Here is an 18863-nt window from a genome sequence, read left to right on the forward strand (position 1 = left end):
TTTTTTTTCCGGTGAGGTGGAGGGTGAGAGAAAAAGAGGAAGACCCCCAGTGAGATGGATTGGCAAAGTGGCAGCATCTATGGGCTCAAACGTGGCAACAATTGTGAGGTTGGCCCAGGACTGGGCAGTTTTTTGTTCTGTTGTGCATAGGGTTGCTATATGTTGATATTTTGTTTATTGCTTCATCTGTTTATTGTGATTTTAGTGAAAGAACAAATTGGTTTTCTATTCAATAATTCATACATATTTTGATATGTGATATTGATTGCAATCCTTACAATGTAACTGTGCTTTTCCCACTTCCTTGCTGTGTTTACCATTTCCATGAACCTATCTTTCCTTTCCATTCTTGACTTATGAGCTATTATTGTTAAGTGCTGTTGTTAAGAGTCAGTTCAGACTCATAGCCACCCTGTACAGGGTTTTCGAGGAGCAGCTAGTAGGTTTGAACTACCAACCTGTGGTTCCTAGTCCAGTGCTGATCCTACAACACCACACCAGGACTTTATCCCTGGGTAAATGTTGCCCTTTTGATCTTATAATGGTTGGTTATTTTAAGAAGTGTCTGTTTATTGTTTGGCTGAAAGTTGAGCTATTAGGGTAATTTCAGTTCCAGGTCTGAAAAGTTTCTCAAGACTTCCACCAGTCTCTGTCAGACCAATAAACCTGGTCTTTTATTATTATTATGATGTTAATTTTTAGTTTTGTTCCACATTTTTCTCGCACTCTGTCCAAGACTTCCTATTGTGATTCCTTTCAGGGTGGTTGGCAGTGGTTGCTGGCACCATCTAGTTCTTCTGGCCTCAGTGTCATGTAGGTTGAGGTTCATGTAGTCATTAGTCCTTTGAACTAATTGTTTCTTGGAGTCTACTTTTCTTCACTCTCCTTACTTTAGTGGAGAGAGCGCAATAGTTGTATCTTAGATGGCCTCTTGAATCTAAGATGACAGACATCCTTTTAAATTAATAAAAATTCAATATAACAATTGTCCATGATCCTTCCTGAAATTTTCAATATTTATATTCATTGTTTTTTTAACACTTTCTAGTCCTTGTACATATTAAATTTTAACATATTTACAGTAATAATATAAATAAGAGTTTTTGTTTTTTCCTATTGGGATTATCTTTGCATTATGAATTTGTGGGAACTCTATGCTCAGAGTCATGGTGTGGCGCTGTGGGTTAATGTGCCAGACTGTAAAGCCGTTTGAACTGCAAGGTCAGCAGTTCAAGCTCACCAGCTGCTCCTTGGAAACTCTATACAGAGTCCCTATGGGTCAGAACCAATTCGATGGCACTTCACAACAACAACTATGTAGGATATTGACTTGTCTTTTATTATATGTGTTGCACATGTATTTTCTTAGTTTATTGTTTGTCATTTGATGTAGTTGTTGTGTGACATCAAAGCTTTTCTGATTTACAATGAATCTATGTGGCAGAGTGGAGTCCTGGTGTGGTGCTGTAGAATAAGCACTGGACTACTAACTGCAAGGTCGGCAGTTCAAACCCACCTTGGAAACCCTAGACAGGGTTGCTAAGATTTGGAATCAACTTGACAGCACTTACCCATGTATATCAGAGGCTGTCATCTTTACGGGAGCACACCAACGGGCATTTCTCTCACAAAGCAGCTGATGGGTTAGAACTGCTAACCTTTTAGTTAGCAGCTAAGTGCTTAATCACTGAGCAACCAGGGCTCTTTATTTGACTTCTTGGAGTATTCTTTTCCATGCATAATGCTTTCATTTTTATATAGTCAGGTATGCTTATTTGCTCCTTAATGGGACTTTGGTTTCCTGTTTTGCTTTAAAAGTCTCCCCTACACACATGGGCTATATTCCTAAATTATCTTCTGAAGTTTTTATTGGTTTATTTCCCTCATAAATGTGTAATCTCTCTGGAATTTATTTTTGTCAAATTGAAATAGGCTGTAGTGTTGTTTTCTTCCATAAGAGCAGCCAAAGTCAGTGGTTTCCAGAGACAGGGTGGTGGCAACAAAAATTGGGTTCCAGAAGGAGTCATTCTGCTTTTGTCATTTTCCAGAATGGGCTTCCAGTAAAGATTTGGTTTGGATAAAGTGTTCTGAAGCTGAAGGAAGTTAAAAATCTCTTTCAGGTGGTCTCTTAAGCCCTCCCAGGTTTGCCTTACCCTGACGCTGGCATACTGAGTACAGTGACAGCTTGTTAGGGGAAAGAAGGCATAACTTTATCTAAAAGTAATTTCAATATTAAATCCTGAGTTGGTTCTAAGTGCAATTTTTATCTTGATTTTTTATTAATGATTTTTAAAGTCTATAATTAATAGAGATTTTAAAGGAAAATAAAATAATTGAAACACAGTACTTCAGAGCTGGAAGGGACCTTGGAAATAATTTTGTCTACTGACTTTCAATTTTGGCTGCCTTTAGAATCACCTGGGAGTTTTAAAAAAGAACTGGTGTCCTGGAACCAGGCCAGACCAAGAGAATACGAATTACTGGAGGTGGAGCCCAGGCATCAGAATTTAAAAAAATCTTTCCGGTGATTCTAAGATGCAGCCAGGGTTGAGAACTACAGCTCTAGATTAATTCCCTTATTTCATTAGTAAATAAACTGAGACCCAGAAAGGGTGAAATATGGTCCACATCACTGATGAGCAGCAGAAATGAACTAGAACACAGATCTCTTCCCCCAAGTTGGCTTTTTTATCTGTAGCAAACAAATCCCTTATCAAAAGTAGGCAGCATCACACCTTGGATTTCCAGCTTGTAGCAGTAATGTCTCTGTGCTTCATATCTTTGCATATGATCATTTGCATATATTTGCATATGGTCAACATAAATATCTTTATTTAAAAAACAAACAAACCAGTTGTAGTGGAGTTGACTCCAATCATGGCAACCCTATGTGTGTCAGAATAGAACTATGTTCTATAAGGTTTTCAGTGGCTGAGTTTTCAGAAATAGGTTGCCAGGCCTTTCTTCCAAGGTGCCTATGGGTGGAGTAGAACCTCCAACATTTCAGTTAGCCGCTGACCGTGTTAACTGCATATTAATTCTGTGCATCACAGGTGAACTAGACCTATTTCTACCTTGTAGGTCTTCGGTTAGTGATAAAGAACTAACTATGATAAAAGACTCCTAGTGTGGCATTGTGGGATAAAACACTGGATCATGAGATCGGTTTAAAGCAAAATGTTGGCAGTTCATACTCACCAGCTGCTCCTTGGAAATCCTATACAGGGTCAGTATGAGTCAGAGCTGACTGAAAGCATTTAGCAACAACACTGACAAATTCCATTGCTATCAACTCGATTCTGACTCATAGCCATCCTACAGTTCAGAAAGAACTGCTCCATTGGATTTCTAAGGCTGTAAATGTTTACTGAAGCAAACTGTCACATCATTCTCTCTCAGACAGCTGGTGGATTTGAACCACCGACCTTTTGGTTAGCAGGCAACAGTTTAACCAATGTGCCATCAGGACTCCTGTTGGCTACCCCAGTGCTACACAAAATTGCGTGTAAAGCAGGGAAGGAGAAACAAAGTTCCAGGACAGAAATGCCTTTGTGTGGCCGTATCTGACCTCCTCCTTCTGCTCTGTCCACAGGAATGAGACCGTGCTGCACCAGTTCTGCTGTCCCGCCGCTGACGCTGAGCAGAAGCCCTCCTGCTCCGACCTGGCCTCCCACAGGTGGGAACTGGTGAAGGGTCCTCCCTTCCCTACCCCCTGTTCCTTACTCTCTGAGTAAACCACACACCACTGCCATGTTTGGCCTCCTCCTCTGGAATCCTGCTGCTGTTGCTGCTGCTTTTTAGCCTCTTTCCTCACTGCTTCCATTTCTCTTTCCTTCTTTTGGACCCCAAATGAGCCATTTCCAACTTTTGAGGTCCTTATTTATACCCTACTGTTCAGACCCCAAACCTATTAATCTCTCCTTCTTATAATTTTTGTACATTTCAAGGGAAAGGAAATGAATAGTATCTCTAAAGCACATAATAGGATTCCTGGCACTTATTCTAATGGTTCTTCTTATCAAAGATTTGTATTTTGCTTTCAAATCCTTCTTTTCCATGAAGGGTCTAAAATGTCTGACTTTCATTTTAAGGCTTTTTCACTGGGTTCAATGACAGCCTGGGGAGGAAGCTGGAGTGTGGAAATGGCAGGGTTTGCCGTCACTGTCCTAGGCTTTATTTATTTTTCTCTGGGTTATTCATGCTCCATGTTTCCTGCTGTCTCTTTTCCTTTTAGCCCCTCTTCGTCATGCTAGTATCTTTCTCCCTCCACATTCACCTTTATGTCTCTGCCCTTGTGTTACTCCACCTCTCCTCTTCATCTCCACATCATTTCCCCTCTCTCACCTTCATCTGCGTGCTTTGTCAGACTCAATCTCTTATGCTTTGTTCTCTCTCCTCCACCCATTTTCCTGTGTCAGTTCTCATCATGTCTCTCTCTGTCTTTTTCCTTTTTTACTTGTCCTTTGCTTCACTGGGAGTCAGGATACTTGGATTCTAGTGTGAAATTTGCCCCATTTCCAGTCACTTTTTGTTGGAATGATCTTCGGCAGACAAGTCATTTAGCTTCCCTAGGTCCCTGTTTCCTCATGTATATAACGAAACTGTCTATCTAGAAAATAACACTTATGTATAATCGCTTGTGAGGCTATACCACTTATATTTATTTTATCACTGTCTTAAGTGATTGGAAAGTAGGGTTCAGTACACTTATGGGGCCTGTCTACAACCGCACATTCAATAAGTACTAGACATGACTTTGATTCCTAATGCTTTGCTATTGCTGATATTGTGTGCTTTCTCCATTGTTGTTGTTAAGTGCCATTGAGTTGGTTCCAACTCACATCAGTCCTGTATAGGGTTTCTGAGGAGTGGCTGGTGGGCTTGAACCACCGACCTTGCTGTTAGCTGTCCAGTGCATATCCTAAACACCATGCCAGAACACTTTATGTCTAGGAAAATGACTAGATTGTAATCATAGTAGTTACTGGTAGAAGGGGAACTCATTGGAAGTCACACACTGAGAAGGGAGCTGGGGGAAAGGCAGGACTCTGAGGGAGGAACTATGGGAATTGGTCCCAAATGAGGCAGCACACTACTTGTTGTCCTTGTTGTTGTTATTAGGTACCTTCTAACTAGTCCTGACTTGTAGCAAACCATGCACAACAGAACAATACACTATGCAGTCCTGCGCCATCCTCATAACTGCTGTTAATTTTGAGTCCATTGCTGTTGCTGCGTCAGTCCATCTCATTGGGGGTCTTCCTCTTTTTTGCTGACCCTCTACTTTACCAAGCATGATGTCCTTCTCCAGACAACATGTCTGAAATATGAGAGGCAAAGTCTTGCCTTCCTGGCTTCTAAGGAGTCTTCTGACTGTTCTATTTTTAGTCAGATTTGTTTGCTCTTCTGACAGTCCATGGTACTTTTAATCTTCTTCTCCATCACCATAATTCAAATGCATTGGTTCTACTATGGTCTTCTTTATTCATTACTCAACTTTCACAAGCATATGAGGCAATTGAAAATTCCATGACTTGGGTCAGGCCACCTTAGTTCTCAAACTGATATCTTTGCTCTCTAGCACTTTAAAGAGGTCCTTTGCAGCAGAATTGCCTAACAGCAATAGTCATTTGATTAATTGACTGATGCTTCCTTGAGTGTTGATTGTGGATCCAAGCAAAATGAAGTCTTTGACAACTTCAATCTATCCTCTGTTTATCATGATGTTATTTACTGGTCCATTGGTGAGGATTTTTGGTTTCTTTACATTGAGGTATACTTAAGGCTGTGGTCTTTGATCTTTATCAGTATTTTGAGTCCTTTTTTATTTCAGCAAGCAAAGTTGCATCATCTGCATATTGAAGGTTGTTAGCGAATTTTCGTCCAATTCTGATGTCATGTTCTTCTTCATATAATCCAGCTTCTTTGATTATTTGCTCAATATACAGATTGAATAAGTATGGTGAAAGAAAATAACACTGGAGCACACCTTTCCTGATTTTAAACCATTCAGTATTCCCTTGTTTTGTTCTAATGACTGCATCTTCATCTATGTACAGGTTCCTCATGAGCACAATTAAGTGTTCTGGAATACCCATTCTTAGCAATGTTATCCATAGTTTGTCATGGTCCACCAAGTAGAAAGTCTTTGCACAGTCAATAAAGCACAAGTAAGCATCTTCTGGTCTTCTCTGCTTTCAGGCAAGCTTCTTCTGACGTCAGCAATGATAACCCTAGTTCCACTTCCTCTTCTGCTTCTGACTTGAATTTCTAGCAGTTCTCTGTTGATATACTTTGAATTATTAGTTTTTTAAATTATCTTCAGCAAAACTTTACTTGCCTGTGATGTTAACAATACTGTTTGAGGCTTTCTGTATTCCATTGGGTCACTACTCTTTGGAATGGGCACAAATATGGATCTCTTCCAGTCGGTTGGCCATGTAGTTGTCTTCCAAATTTCTTAGCACAGATGAGTGATATAGCTTTCAGTACTACATCAGTGTGTTGAAATATTTCAATTTGTATGCCATTAATTCCTGGAACTTATTTTTCACCAATCCCTTTAATACATTTTGGACTTCTTCCTTAAGTACCACTGATTCTTGATCATATGCTACCTCTTGAAGTGTTTGAAAATCGATTTCTTTTTTGCTACTGTGACTTTGTATATTCCTTCCATTTTCTTTTGATGCTTTCTGCATCACTCAATATTGTCCCCATATTGTTGTTAAGCACCACTGAGTCAGTTCCAACTCATAGTGACCCTGCATATGGTTTTCTAGGAGCAACTAGTGGATTGTAGTTAGCAGTCCAGTGCTTACAATATTGCAACCCAAGGCTTGAATTTTTTTTCAGTTCCTTCAGCTTGAGAAATGCTGAGTGTTCTTCCCTTTTGGGTTTCTATCTCCAGCAGCTCTTTGCACATTTCATATAATACTTGACCTTATCTTCTCAAGCTGCCCTTTGAAATTTTCTGTTCAACTCTTTCACCTCATTTATTTTCTCCGCTTTAGCTTCTCTATGCTCAAGCAAGTTTCAGAGTCTCTTTTGATATCTATTTTGGGTTTGTCTTTCTTCCCTATCTTTTTAATAACTTTTTGCTTTCTTTCTATATGATATTCTTGATGTTGTCTTACAACTCTTCTGTTCTTCAGTAATTAGTGTCTAATATATCAAATCTGCTCTTGAGATGGTCTCTAATTGCAAGTGGGATATATTCAAGATCGTATTTTGGCTCTCCTGGACTTGTTTTAATTTGCTTAGGCCTTAGCCTGCACTTGCATATAAGCAATTTCATGGTCAACCCCTAGCCTTGTTTTGGCTGATGATGTTGAGCTTTCCATCTGTCTCTTCCTAAGATGTAGTCAATTTGATTCCTGTCCATTCCATCTGGTGAGGTCCATTAGTGTGTGCCTTTTATGTTGTTTTAAAGAGGTATTTGCAATAAATAAGTTGTTGGTCTTGCAAAATTCTGTCATGTGATCACCAGCATCATTTCTATCACCAAAGTCATATTTTCCAATACTGATCCTTCCTCTTTGTTTCCAACTTTAGGATTTCAATCACCGGTAGTTGGTAAAATTCTTTAATTTCATCATCATTGGCTTTGATGGTTGGTGCATAAATTTGAATAATAGGGGTATTAACTGGTCTTCCTTGTAGGCTTATGGATATTATCCGGTCACGGATAGCATTGTACTTCAAGGTATATCTGGAAATGTTCTTTTTGATGATGAATGAAATGCCATTCTTCTTGAATTTGTCATTCTCGGCATAGTAAACATTATAATTGTCTGATTCAAAGTGGCCAATACCAGTCCATTTTGGTTCATTAGTGCCTAGGATATTGATCTTTATGCATTCCATTTAATTTTTGACAAGCTCCAATTTTCCTAGATTCATTCTTTGTACATTCCATGTTCTGATTATTAGTAGATGTTTGCAGCTATTTCTCCTCATTCTGAGTGTCCCCTATCAACAAATGAAGGTCTCAAGGGCTTTACTCCATTCACATCATCATGGTCAACTCTACTTGAGGAGGCAGCTCTTCCCCAGTCATATTTTGAGTGCCTTCCAACCTCAGGGGCTCATCTTCCAGCACTATAGCTGACAATGTTCTGTTACTATCCTTAAGGTTTTCAGTAGCTAAATGTTCAGAAGTAGTCTGCCTCTCCTTCTTCCAAGTCTGAAACCCGTCCACCATACGAGACCCTGCTGACATTGAAAGTACCAATGGCGTAGCTTCCAGCATCACAGCAACAAGTAAGCTACCACAGTTTGACAAACTGACAGGAACACTCTGCTCGGATCCTTAAATCCCAACTGAGAGAAAGATGGCAATTTCCTGAGGCTGACGGAGCTGGAGAATGAGAAGTGAAAGGGAGGAATCGAGTGTTGTGCTCATGCTTTGTGTGGTCTGTGTGTGTGTGTGTGTGTGTGTGCACTGGGTTCTGTGTCAGGCTCAAGGATATAAAGACAAAAAAAACACTGGACCTTTGAGGGACTTTCCACTTATTGGAGTCTTATGATGCCACCACAGTTTAAATAGCTCACCTGGAAATTAGAAGGAAAAGAAATACGGAAGAATGAGAAAGAGGGAAGAAAAAGAAAGAGGACAAAGAATAGGGGTGGCACAAGAGTGACCAGAGGGAAAGATAAGAGAAACTGAGAGCTCTGGATCCTGCTAACGACCACCGTTCAGACATTTTGCCAGAGTCTTCTTCCTAAAAATTTCCTTCTTTAGTAATTGAGGAGAAGAGATAAACTCTGTCTAGTCTGCCTTCTACCTCACCCACCAATTTTATTCAGTTCAGTGGAAATTTAATTGATACTAGGGTGGAGGGTCAGATAAAAAGAAGAAGACCCCTCAACAAGATGGATTGGCAAAGTGGCAGCATCAAAGGACTCAAGCGTGGCAACGATACTGAGGTTGGCCCAGGATTGGGCAGTGCTTTGTTCTGCTGTGCATAAGGTCGCTATGAGTCGGTATCAACTCGATGGCACGTAACAACAACAACAACCAAGCAACCTGATATTGGTGAGGATATGTAAGATACTGTCCTCAAGATGTGCTGGGTGGTAGCAGGCGACAGAAACCCTCCTCTGATTTTTCCATGGTCCTTTCTCTCCTTCACTCTCACCCCTCATCCTCTTTTGCATGCCAACCACCTGACCATCCGCATGCTCTCTCACCCTGCACCCTGGCTCCTGGTGGGAAGGGCTGGGAGGATCTGGTATGCCATGTGGCAGAGGGAGCCAGTAGGGCATCAACTGAGGAGGTAGGTACATGTGTATATGTTGGGGGTTGGGAAGGTAGGGGTGCTGTCCCCTTATGGGGGCTGGGATCCTAGGAATAGGGCTCCTTTCCAAGACTTGTGTTGGGATGGTCAGAAATCCATGATGTTCATTTCTGAAAGGTTTGTTGGTGGTACAGGTGTTGGGCTGGGGGCTGCTTGCTCTGGGGAAAGATGGGAGGGAGTGGTCTCCTTCACAGTAGGTTCCAGGAGAGGCCTGTAGGCTCTGCCTCCTCCAGCCCTCCTCTCTGTGTGGAGCAGGGAGACTTGCTCCCAAGTTGGCACAGTCCTTCAAATGCTGTCTTTCCGGGTTTCCCAGTTATTCCAAGTTGTCCCTGTCTGTCTGTCTGGTTTGTAGTTTCCTAGAGTGTGTTCCTGTCTGTCTGTCTGTTTGTCTGTTTCTGTCTGATGTCAGCTTCTTGGCTTCTCTAGGAGATTCTCCGGATATTTTCTGGACGGCCCAACAGTGCATGTGTGTCAGTGGACCTTTCTGTTCTTGGCTTCTTGGGGGACTCCTCCCTAAAATAAGTCTTTTCCCATCAGACTTTCAACATTGACACCTCACAATCCCATTAATGACCCTCTCAACTTCCTTAATCTTTCCCCAGAACCAGGTCCCACTTTCAGAGAATATAGTACAAACTTCTTTAGTTTCTTTAGATGAATGGACCAAGATCTGAGACCAGGATGAGGAACTAACAATGGGTGGGTGGGTCACAAAACCCTCTGGGTGATCCAGAGGAGATCTGGGCTGGGATGCAGAACTCTGAGACAAGCCATGCTTCTCCTCACTGGTCAGTCTGTTGACCAAATCATGGCCTCCTCTGAGGATTTATAGAGAAATGCCAATTGGGTCTACAGGAAACCTCAGTAAAGATCCCAACCCAACCCCTCAGATTTCAGGATCCTTCTGGCCTTCTGTGGGTTTTTGGTTTATCAGCTCAGAGCTGGCTGAGAGTCTTCTCACTCTCTTCCTCTGGACCCCATATGAGGTCAGTAGTAAACAAACATCAACACAGATTTTCAGTATCTGTCCCTTCCCTTCCTTTCCTGAAGCTATGGTGCTGCACATGGTCCTTTGATTGGAGCCACCAGGCTCATCCCCAAGGGACTGCTGTGGCAGCTTATCTGTGTAAACCGATTATGATTACCCTCAGCCCGGTCTAATCAGAGAGGTAAAGCCTGAGTCAAACCCTCAGCCCCAAAGGAACCAGCTCCTAGAGAGGGACCTGGAGGTAGGGAAGGGAGTTGGCAGGAGATGGAAAAAGGCTAGGAGCTCCTTCCACAGCCATCTAGAGAAGAGCAGCTGGGAGGCTAGAGTCAAGAGAAATTTTAACATGGGGCCTGATGTCTGCTGGAGGGCTAGGTTGGGTGATGTTCCCATGAATGGAAAGATCTAGAACTGAACTAGTCTGGATGGTGGGTGTCTATGAGAGGGTTAGCAGAGGGAAGGGTGTCGGGGAACTGGAGTACAATGAAGCAGTTATGAGGCTGACAAAGGCCTCTGAGGGAGACTGGATTACCAGGTAGAATTATTTTAGGTGCCCCTGTACCATGGTCTCTGCCCCCCTCCCCACCCTTATGTTCCTAGACAAGCAACCAGCAGGGTAACTTGGCCCTCACAAGCCCTTAGTAGATGCTTGGCACTTGTGTGGAGCCAGAGCCGAGGACCAGGGGCAGCAACCTGTGCCAGACTCTCTCCCCAGAGCTGCCATTGCCCCCTCCCCACCTTGTCCCTGCTGCTAGCTAATGACAGGGCTTTATTCTAGGGAACTGAATAGGCTTGTAATTGCAGCTCTACAGGCTCCCCTCCCGCTCAGGCTCTCAGTGACATTCGGAACAATGACCCAGGAGCTGGCCAGCCGCCTCCCAGCGCCCAGCAGAATTGCAGCCCATTTGTCGCCGTGGGTGGCAATAGGGCCAGGATAAGGAAGATTGGTTCCTATTAGAGTAATGAGAGGAGGCGTTCAGTATAGGCAGGGCTCAGGAAGAATTGGCACTTCGGCCTAGGGAGGGAGCACAGAATGACCCTCAGTACTACCAAGAAAGAGGGGCTAGGGGCTTTAGGAACAGGGGAGCACTTTGGGCCCCAGCAGACTGACCTGGGATTGGCCCTCACCCACTGCACTCACATCCACCCCACCCTCATCTGTACTTCAGGATAGAAGAGACACTAATATTTATGGAACATGCACCTGACAACAACAACAACAACAATATTTACTGAAAGTACCAGAGGCTCTGCGCAAAATATTCTCATGATTTTATCTCACTCAGTCTTGGGGGATCCATGCTATTCGCAACTGTCGATAAGGAGTCTGGGATGAAATGAAGTTAGGGATCTTGATGGGTAGACACTGCCAATCAGTTCTGGAGCTGGAAGGTGAACCCAGGTCAAACTCTGAGACTCAATCTAATTCCACTGAGCTGCTGCTAGGATTTTTTTTTCTTTTTTCTCAATGCTCCAGACAAATCCTCCCAGCCATTTTATTTGATCTTAAGTCATATTTGCTCATTATTAGAAATACAGAAAGTACAAAATACAAAGAAAAAAAAATTAAATCCAGCCATAGATAATTAACCAGTTAATATTTTGATATGCAACTTGCCAGTAGTTTATTTTTTCTAGGTTTTGTTGGAAAACCCACTCGTTGCATTAGGTTTTACATTCTAACTCTCCCGCTCCCAATTAAAAAATGATTTGTAGCCTCTGTAGACCACTTAATATTCTGCACCCATGTAGAGAGGCGCCTGCCCTAATCAGTCCTTCCTGGTGCCCCCTACAGTCACCCTCCCACCCGGGGTCCATGTGGTGTGAATCATCACCTGCTAACCAGCTCACAGAACAGTGGGTCTGCCGCTGAATAGAATGAATATAGCAAAAGAGCTTGGCCCAGGAGGCAGAGAAATCTATCCCTGATGAGGCCACAAGCACTGCTAATTCTGCTGGAGGCTGCAGGCACTGATACACTTGAGGAAGGAACACCCATCCAAGAATAGCTTTCGGGGAGAGCACTACATTAGTATTGCCAGAGCATCCGACCTGCGTCTCCTTGTCTCTCTCCAGGCGGCTGTAGTGAGGCCTGAGGCATGATCAATGGGCCAGGCAGTGTTTACTCAGCGATTACGGACCAATTAAATTCTCAATCGATACAGTTTAGTCTTCAAGCAGCTGGCTTGGAAGCTTCAGCATCATGTGCCTGTTCCATTAGTCACATCTCAGGCCCAGAGGTTGCTGGGAAACTTGCCTTTCGTACTGGTGGGGTTGGCCAGACTATGCTACTTAACTGTGCTCTTTCTTCCCTTACAGGCCTGGTGGGGCAGGCCCACTCAGCCTCTTATTCAGGAACTCTGAGATCGCTCAGCTTCTTCATAGCAGGAAAGTAGTAGGATGGTCTGGGGTGTGGTGAGGCAAAGGGAAGGTAGAGTTCTTGCCTCTTTCAGAGTTCAGTGTCTTTGGGACCTCAAGGGATTAAAACTGGGGAAATAAGCCAATAATTAAGTCTGCAGAAGTCATTAGTTCAGAGAGGACTTTAGAGAGGCTAGAAACATGTGACCTAATTCAGGAGGCCATGGGAATTCCCACAATGCCCTGCCATCTTGCCTACTGATCTAGTTGCCCTAGTTGTAGGATTCCTGGGGATTAAAGACTCCTGTCTAGTGTGAGACAGAAACCTGCCAGAAATGAAGATCCATGGGTGTAGGGGAGGGTTGATCCTCTTGTTTGGGCTCTTTGGGTCTCTCTGGTCATGGGACTTCTGTGCATCTCTGTGTAGTAACAACATAGCCAACTTGACTGAGCCTCATACCTGAGGGTGACCACATGAATGTAATAGAAGAACTTGGCCCTGGAGATAGAAAAATCTAACTCTGATGAGCTGTATGACCTGTCACTTTACTTCTTTGTGCTTTTTGCCCCATCTGCGTGTTCTAAGCCAGAATGTCAGGAGCCACAAACAAACAAGATAGATACCAAATTCCTTTGACACCTTTGAGGTAGGGAAAACACTAAATCAGAGAGTACTAAGAGAATTTTGTCTTGTGATGATATTTGAATGTCTTGTCAACTGGATGTGAAACTCATGTTTGGAATCAAATATCCATCCAGGCCTATTTCCTTGTGTAGTTTTTACTCCCAGGCTTTCCTCAAAGACTTGTCTCTTCATGTGGCCTCAGTTGTTACCAAAGGTATGTAGGATGCCTGCCTGTCCATGGTGCTGTGCTGGGAGTTGGGAAGTATGAGTGAGGCCAACAAGTGGCCGGCCACCCTTACGGAGCTACTAGCTAAGACAGCCAACTTCCTGTCAACAACCTATTTAGAGATGATTAGAAGAGAATTCCTCCTAATGCTGTATTTCTACTTTCTGTCCCCCATCAATTAGAAAGGGAAAGAGAATATTTGCTATCATGTATTGAGCACTTGCTTTATATTATACAAGTATTAGTTTATGATGTAGGATAAGCACTAGACTGCTAACTTGCAAGGTTGGCAGTTCAAACCCACAAGCCAATCTACGGAAACCCTATACAAGGGTCGCTATGAGTAAGAACCAACTCGGCAGCATTTAACAACAACAACAAAGGTTATAAAACATAATTGTTATTTTACAGATGACAGACTTGTCAGATGGTCATGCAACTGGCAAGCAGCAGAATGAGGATTTGAACCTAGAGTCTGTCTGGTGCAGCCTCTAACCACCAGCATCAGAAAACAAAAGAAGAGAGGTGTTTTCAAGTATATAAAGTGAAGGTGGGATGGTGGTGGCAGGTTCCCATTTCCCAGCCAGAGGAAGTGGACTGCTTACCATTAGCTCCTTTAGAGAGTTTGGCTTATGGTTCAGGGGCTCCCTATCAGGCTGTTTGCTGACTCCGGTGGTATTGGGTAAGTGCATGAAGTCAATCAAACCAAAGATGGAATTTGGAGGGGGGACCCAGAGAATTTGAAGGGGGAACTCTAGGCTTTATTAATTATATATACTATATTGTTAAAGATATTTCAAAAATAGCAAAATGAAAGCTACTACAAGGAATAGCTAGCTTCTCTGTTCAGTTGTTGTTGTTAGGTGCCATCGAGTCAGTACTGACGCATAGCGACCTTATGCACAGCAGAATGAAACACTGCCCAATCCTGGGCCAACCTCACTACTGTTGCCACGCTTGAGTCCATCGAGGCTGCCACTTGGACAATCCATCTTGCTGGGGGTCTTCCTCTTTTTCTCTGACCCTCCACCTTACCAAACATGATATCCTTCTTCAGTGACTGGTCCCTCCTGACAATATGTCCGAAGTATGAGGGATGAAGTTTGATCATCTTGGCTTCCAAGGAGCACTCTGGCTGCACTTTTTCCAAAACAGATCTATTGGTTCTTTTGGCAGCCCATGGCACTTTCAATATTCTCCTCCAACACCGTAACTCAAATACATCAACTATTCTGCAGTCTTCCTTATTCACTGTCCAGCTTTCACATGCATATGAGGCTATTGAAAATACCATGGCTTGGGTCAGGCACACCTTACTCCTCAAGCTGACATCTTTGTTCTTAAACACTTTAAAAAGGTCTTGTGCAGCAGATTTGCCTAATGCAATACATTGTCTGATTTCTTGACGGTTGCTTCCATGAGTGTTGATACTTGGTCCAAGAAGAATGAAGTCCTTGACAACTTCAATCTTTTCTCCGTTGATAAGAATATTGTTTATTGGTCTAGTGGTGAGGATTTTTGTTTTCTTGACATTGAGATGTAATCCATACTGAAGGCTGTGCTCTTTGATCTTCATCAGTAAATGTTTTAAGTCCTCTTCACTTTTAGCAAGCAAGGTTGTATCATCTGCATATCACAGGTTGTTAATGAGTCTTCCTCCAATCCTGATGCCACATTTTTCTTTATAAAACCCAGCTTCTTGGATTATTTACTCAGCATACAGGTTGAATAAGTATGGTGAAAGTATACAACCTTGTCACACACCTTTCTTAATTTTAAACCATTCAGTGTTCCCATGTTCTGTTCAAACAACTGCCTCTTGGTCCAGGTATAGATTCCTCATGAGCACAATTAAGTGTTTTGGAATACTCCGCAATGTTGTCCATAGCTTGTCATGATCCATACAATCAAAAGTTTTTGTGTAGTCAATAAAGCATAGGTAAGTTCAGTGGTGTTCATTAATGCAGAGTTTTGTCCAGTTTTCTGGGAAACAAGCTATTGTTTCATTTAATGAAAAATTCTTGTTTTTATCTTTTGGATATTCTTCTTTTTCCATTCCCAGAAAGAGTAATCTCTCTTTGCAGGTCTTGAGCTTTTTCTAACCACACTATTTCCAGTGCTTTTATTTATTTATTCTTATCTCTTCTGAGAAGTCAGCTTTATCAATCCATTTATCTTTTAACCAATAACATGACCATGATAATTATTTATCATTTCAGTAAGTGTATCTGATGTATGATTAAAAAAAAAAAAAAAGAAGGTTGTAAATCCGCTTCACCAAAACCAAAGAGGAAATAATCTTAATCTGTTGTAAGAGTGATTTAGATCAGGCATTCTTAAAGACTTTACTGCTTTTGAAGGTGTTGGAATGGCTTAATAAAGAGGTTTTCAGAGCTTTCTTTTTGTGATGATTAAAAGTAACAAAAAACAAAACAGGAAGCCAGCTGCCTGTGAAGGGAGCCAGGAGTGGGCTGCTGCCTCCAGCAGGGAGAAGTGGGTTCCATTACCTGACAGTTTTGCTTCTGGGATTCTGCCCATTCTGTCAGTCTCCAGCACATGGTCATCTGTAGAGCTCAAGTCACAGGGGAAGCTTCACCTCCCTCTGAGCCTCCTAGCCACCTGGGGTGGGAGTGCAGAAGCATTAAATAAGATGGTCAGAGGAGGAATGGATGTGACCAATGAGGAAATGAGGAAGTGTCAACAGAACAGCAAGGAAGTTGGGGAGCTAATACAGGTGGTCCTGGGTCCTCCTGACCTCTGTTGCTCTATACTCTCTAGGCTGGGCCCCTTTCCTAGACTCCAGAATTCAAGATGCCTGAGTGCACGAGGAGTCTAGGTGGCATGAGTGTATGCTCTAAAGTCCAGAAAGAGTTATGGAAATTCCTGCTTGGTTCAATTCCTCTTGGGAATGTCTTTTGGGAAAAACATGCAGATGTAACACTGAAGACAGCTGAAAAATGGTGGTCTCGGATTCTTAGATCAGGGGGCAGCCTACTGACCCTCACCCTTATTCTCCTGTGTCTGTACTCTGTCTCTACACATCTGCCTTTAGGTAGCCCAGAGCTGGGCAATATAGCACCTACATGCTCATAGCTTAAGTCCAAAGAAAAGTACCAAGAAGGTTAAAGTAAGAAACAAAAACAGTAATGAAGTTTCATTCATACATATATCCATTATTGTCCCATTCATCCAGCAAGTATTAATGAATCCAGATAGTATGCCAGGCAGGGGCTACCACCATGACAGTCCCTATCTTCAGGGTTCTCCCAGTTTAATGGTAATAAAGGACATAATTTTTCATACATAGAGCTGACTGCATTGGTAAAGAGATGCCTAAGGCACTGTTTATTGTTGCTGTTAAATGCCATCAAGTTGGTTATGACTTATAGCGGCCCTGTATAGGGTTTCTGAGGAGCAGCTGGTGAGCTTGAACCACCAACCTTGAGGTTCAAACCAACTTTGCAGTTCACTGCATTAACCTGCAGTTCCACACCACTACTCAAGGCACTGTAAGAGCCCCCAAAGTAGTGTCTAAGCTGAGTCTAGCTAGGAGTTAGCTAGACTCAGGGCAAAGAGGTGGACTCACAAAGACTATAGGTACAAGGCCCAAAAGTGAGAAACAGCATTCTAAGGACAGGCACTAAGTGTGAAGAACAAGGTATGGACCAACGGCAACAGAAGTGAGTTGGGGTTAGTTAGTGCCAGGCAGAGGATCCTGAGCTGCTTCTAGTGGGTAGGCTTTTCCAGGTCAGGGAGAGCTCTGGCGGGGGCTGTAAAATGGGAGGAGGAGGAGGAGTAGCATCAGAATCTGCTTAATTTCAGGGGCCATAATGTGAATGAAAATCGGCACAAGACTGATCCCTTTGAAGTGGAGGTCAGACATACCTCCATTCTCCAACCTTCTTAGACATCAACCTTCTTAGACATCCCTCCCATAGCACCCTGTACTTCTCTTCTGGATCCAATAATATGTCACAATGGCCACACAGAACCACCAGATTATGCTTAACAGTTAAGTCATTTAAAAGGAACAGGATGCAACTCAGGAGTAGGAAGTATACATGCACACTTTCCCTTCTTCAATGTAGGACAGCTCTCTCAACTCCTCTGGACCATGTAGCCTCTTCTTGGTCCCCTCTGGAGAGGCTCCTTTCAGCTCTGGTTTGGTTACTGTCAGTTCTGCCACAGGGTCCCCTTTGGGCCTTTCACTATCTTCAGTGTTACACCCCTTGACTTGAGTTACAACTCTTTTAGGAGGTTCCATGCCTCCTTTCTCTCTGCTTCTCCTCTCTTCCTTCTGCTTCTCTTCTTTCTTTCTGTTCTGAAAAAGCTTCTGGGGGTGCTGCTTAAATACATAAACTTCTTGTAGATTTCAATTTCTTGGCACTTCCACCAGGACAACAGACACTTCATTTGCATACTAGGCTACAACTCTCCTCATTTGCATAGTCTATTGTTATGCTAGGTGCATATCAGTCGCAGGGCAGGCTGCAGCCCAGGACCAGACAAAATGTATCTAAACCAAATTGTTTACAGTCTACCCAGGAAATGTCAATCACCCTGGACAAAACCCAACGGGTGTGTGTGTGTGTGTGTGTGTGTGTGTAGAAAATGATAGCAAAGGTAACTCCTCAGGGATTAGGGAGAAAAATCTCTCAAACTGTTTTTCCAAGTCAAGGCAAAAGGCCACAATAAGGAACTCATTTTACCACAGACTGGCCTGAAAAGATGAGTGAAGGGGTATAAGGAAGAAAAAGTAAGGAGGAGGTTAAGGGGGGGTGAGATAGCAAGAGAGAGAGAGAGAGAGAGAGAGAGAGCGCGCGAGAGCGACAGGAGGGTGGGGAGGCAAGAGAGGGTGGGGGGGGAAATGAGTAAATGGCACAGAAGGGTGGAGAGAGAGACTGTGAAAGAGAGTGATAAGAAATAAGCAAGGGAAAAGGATGCTGGAGTATAGAACCCTGATTCTTCCTTGCCTTTGTAGAGACCAGGGAATGGGGGGAGGGTGAACACCCACTCTAGCAGTCATATGCAGGGGCTGGATCCCTTGGGCCAGAGGTGGGGGGAGATATTGCAGTGACCGTTCCTATGAGAGCCCTGCCAACAAGAGCTGGCCATGGTGACAGGGAGTGAAGGACATCAAAGGACAGTCTTCAGACATTTGGGAGGGAAAAAAAATCAACAGGACTTCTGTGGTTGGTTGGAGGAGAGGGGAGAGAGAACTGGTGGGGTGGGTGTGCCTATAAGATAGGACTTGTTAGAAGAGGTGGTGGAGAAAGATTAATTCAGTTTGGGAACACTGGTTTGGGGGTAGCTGGGGCCCTTCAGTAGGTTACTGACTATCTGGAAGCCATTGGGGGCTGGTACCCCAAG

At 43.1% G+C, this 18863-nt stretch overlaps 1 protein-coding gene across 1 annotated transcript in view; it reads left to right on the forward strand.

Annotated features, from left to right (window-relative positions):
- IQSEC3 (IQ motif and Sec7 domain 3) overlaps positions 1-18863 on the forward strand; it is a 194584-nt gene that overhangs the window by 75284 nt on the left and 100437 nt on the right. The window contains exon 2 of the mRNA XM_006862699.1: positions 3593-3676. Within this exon, the coding sequence (XP_006862761.1) occupies positions 3593-3676 (84 nt within the window). The remainder of the gene's footprint in view (positions 1-3592; positions 3677-18863) is intronic.

This window comes from Chrysochloris asiatica, unplaced genomic scaffold, assembly GCF_000296735.1.
Source record: "Chrysochloris asiatica unplaced genomic scaffold, ChrAsi1.0 scaffold00050, whole genome shotgun sequence".
NCBI classification, from domain to species: Eukaryota; Metazoa; Chordata; class Mammalia; order Afrosoricida; family Chrysochloridae; genus Chrysochloris; species Chrysochloris asiatica.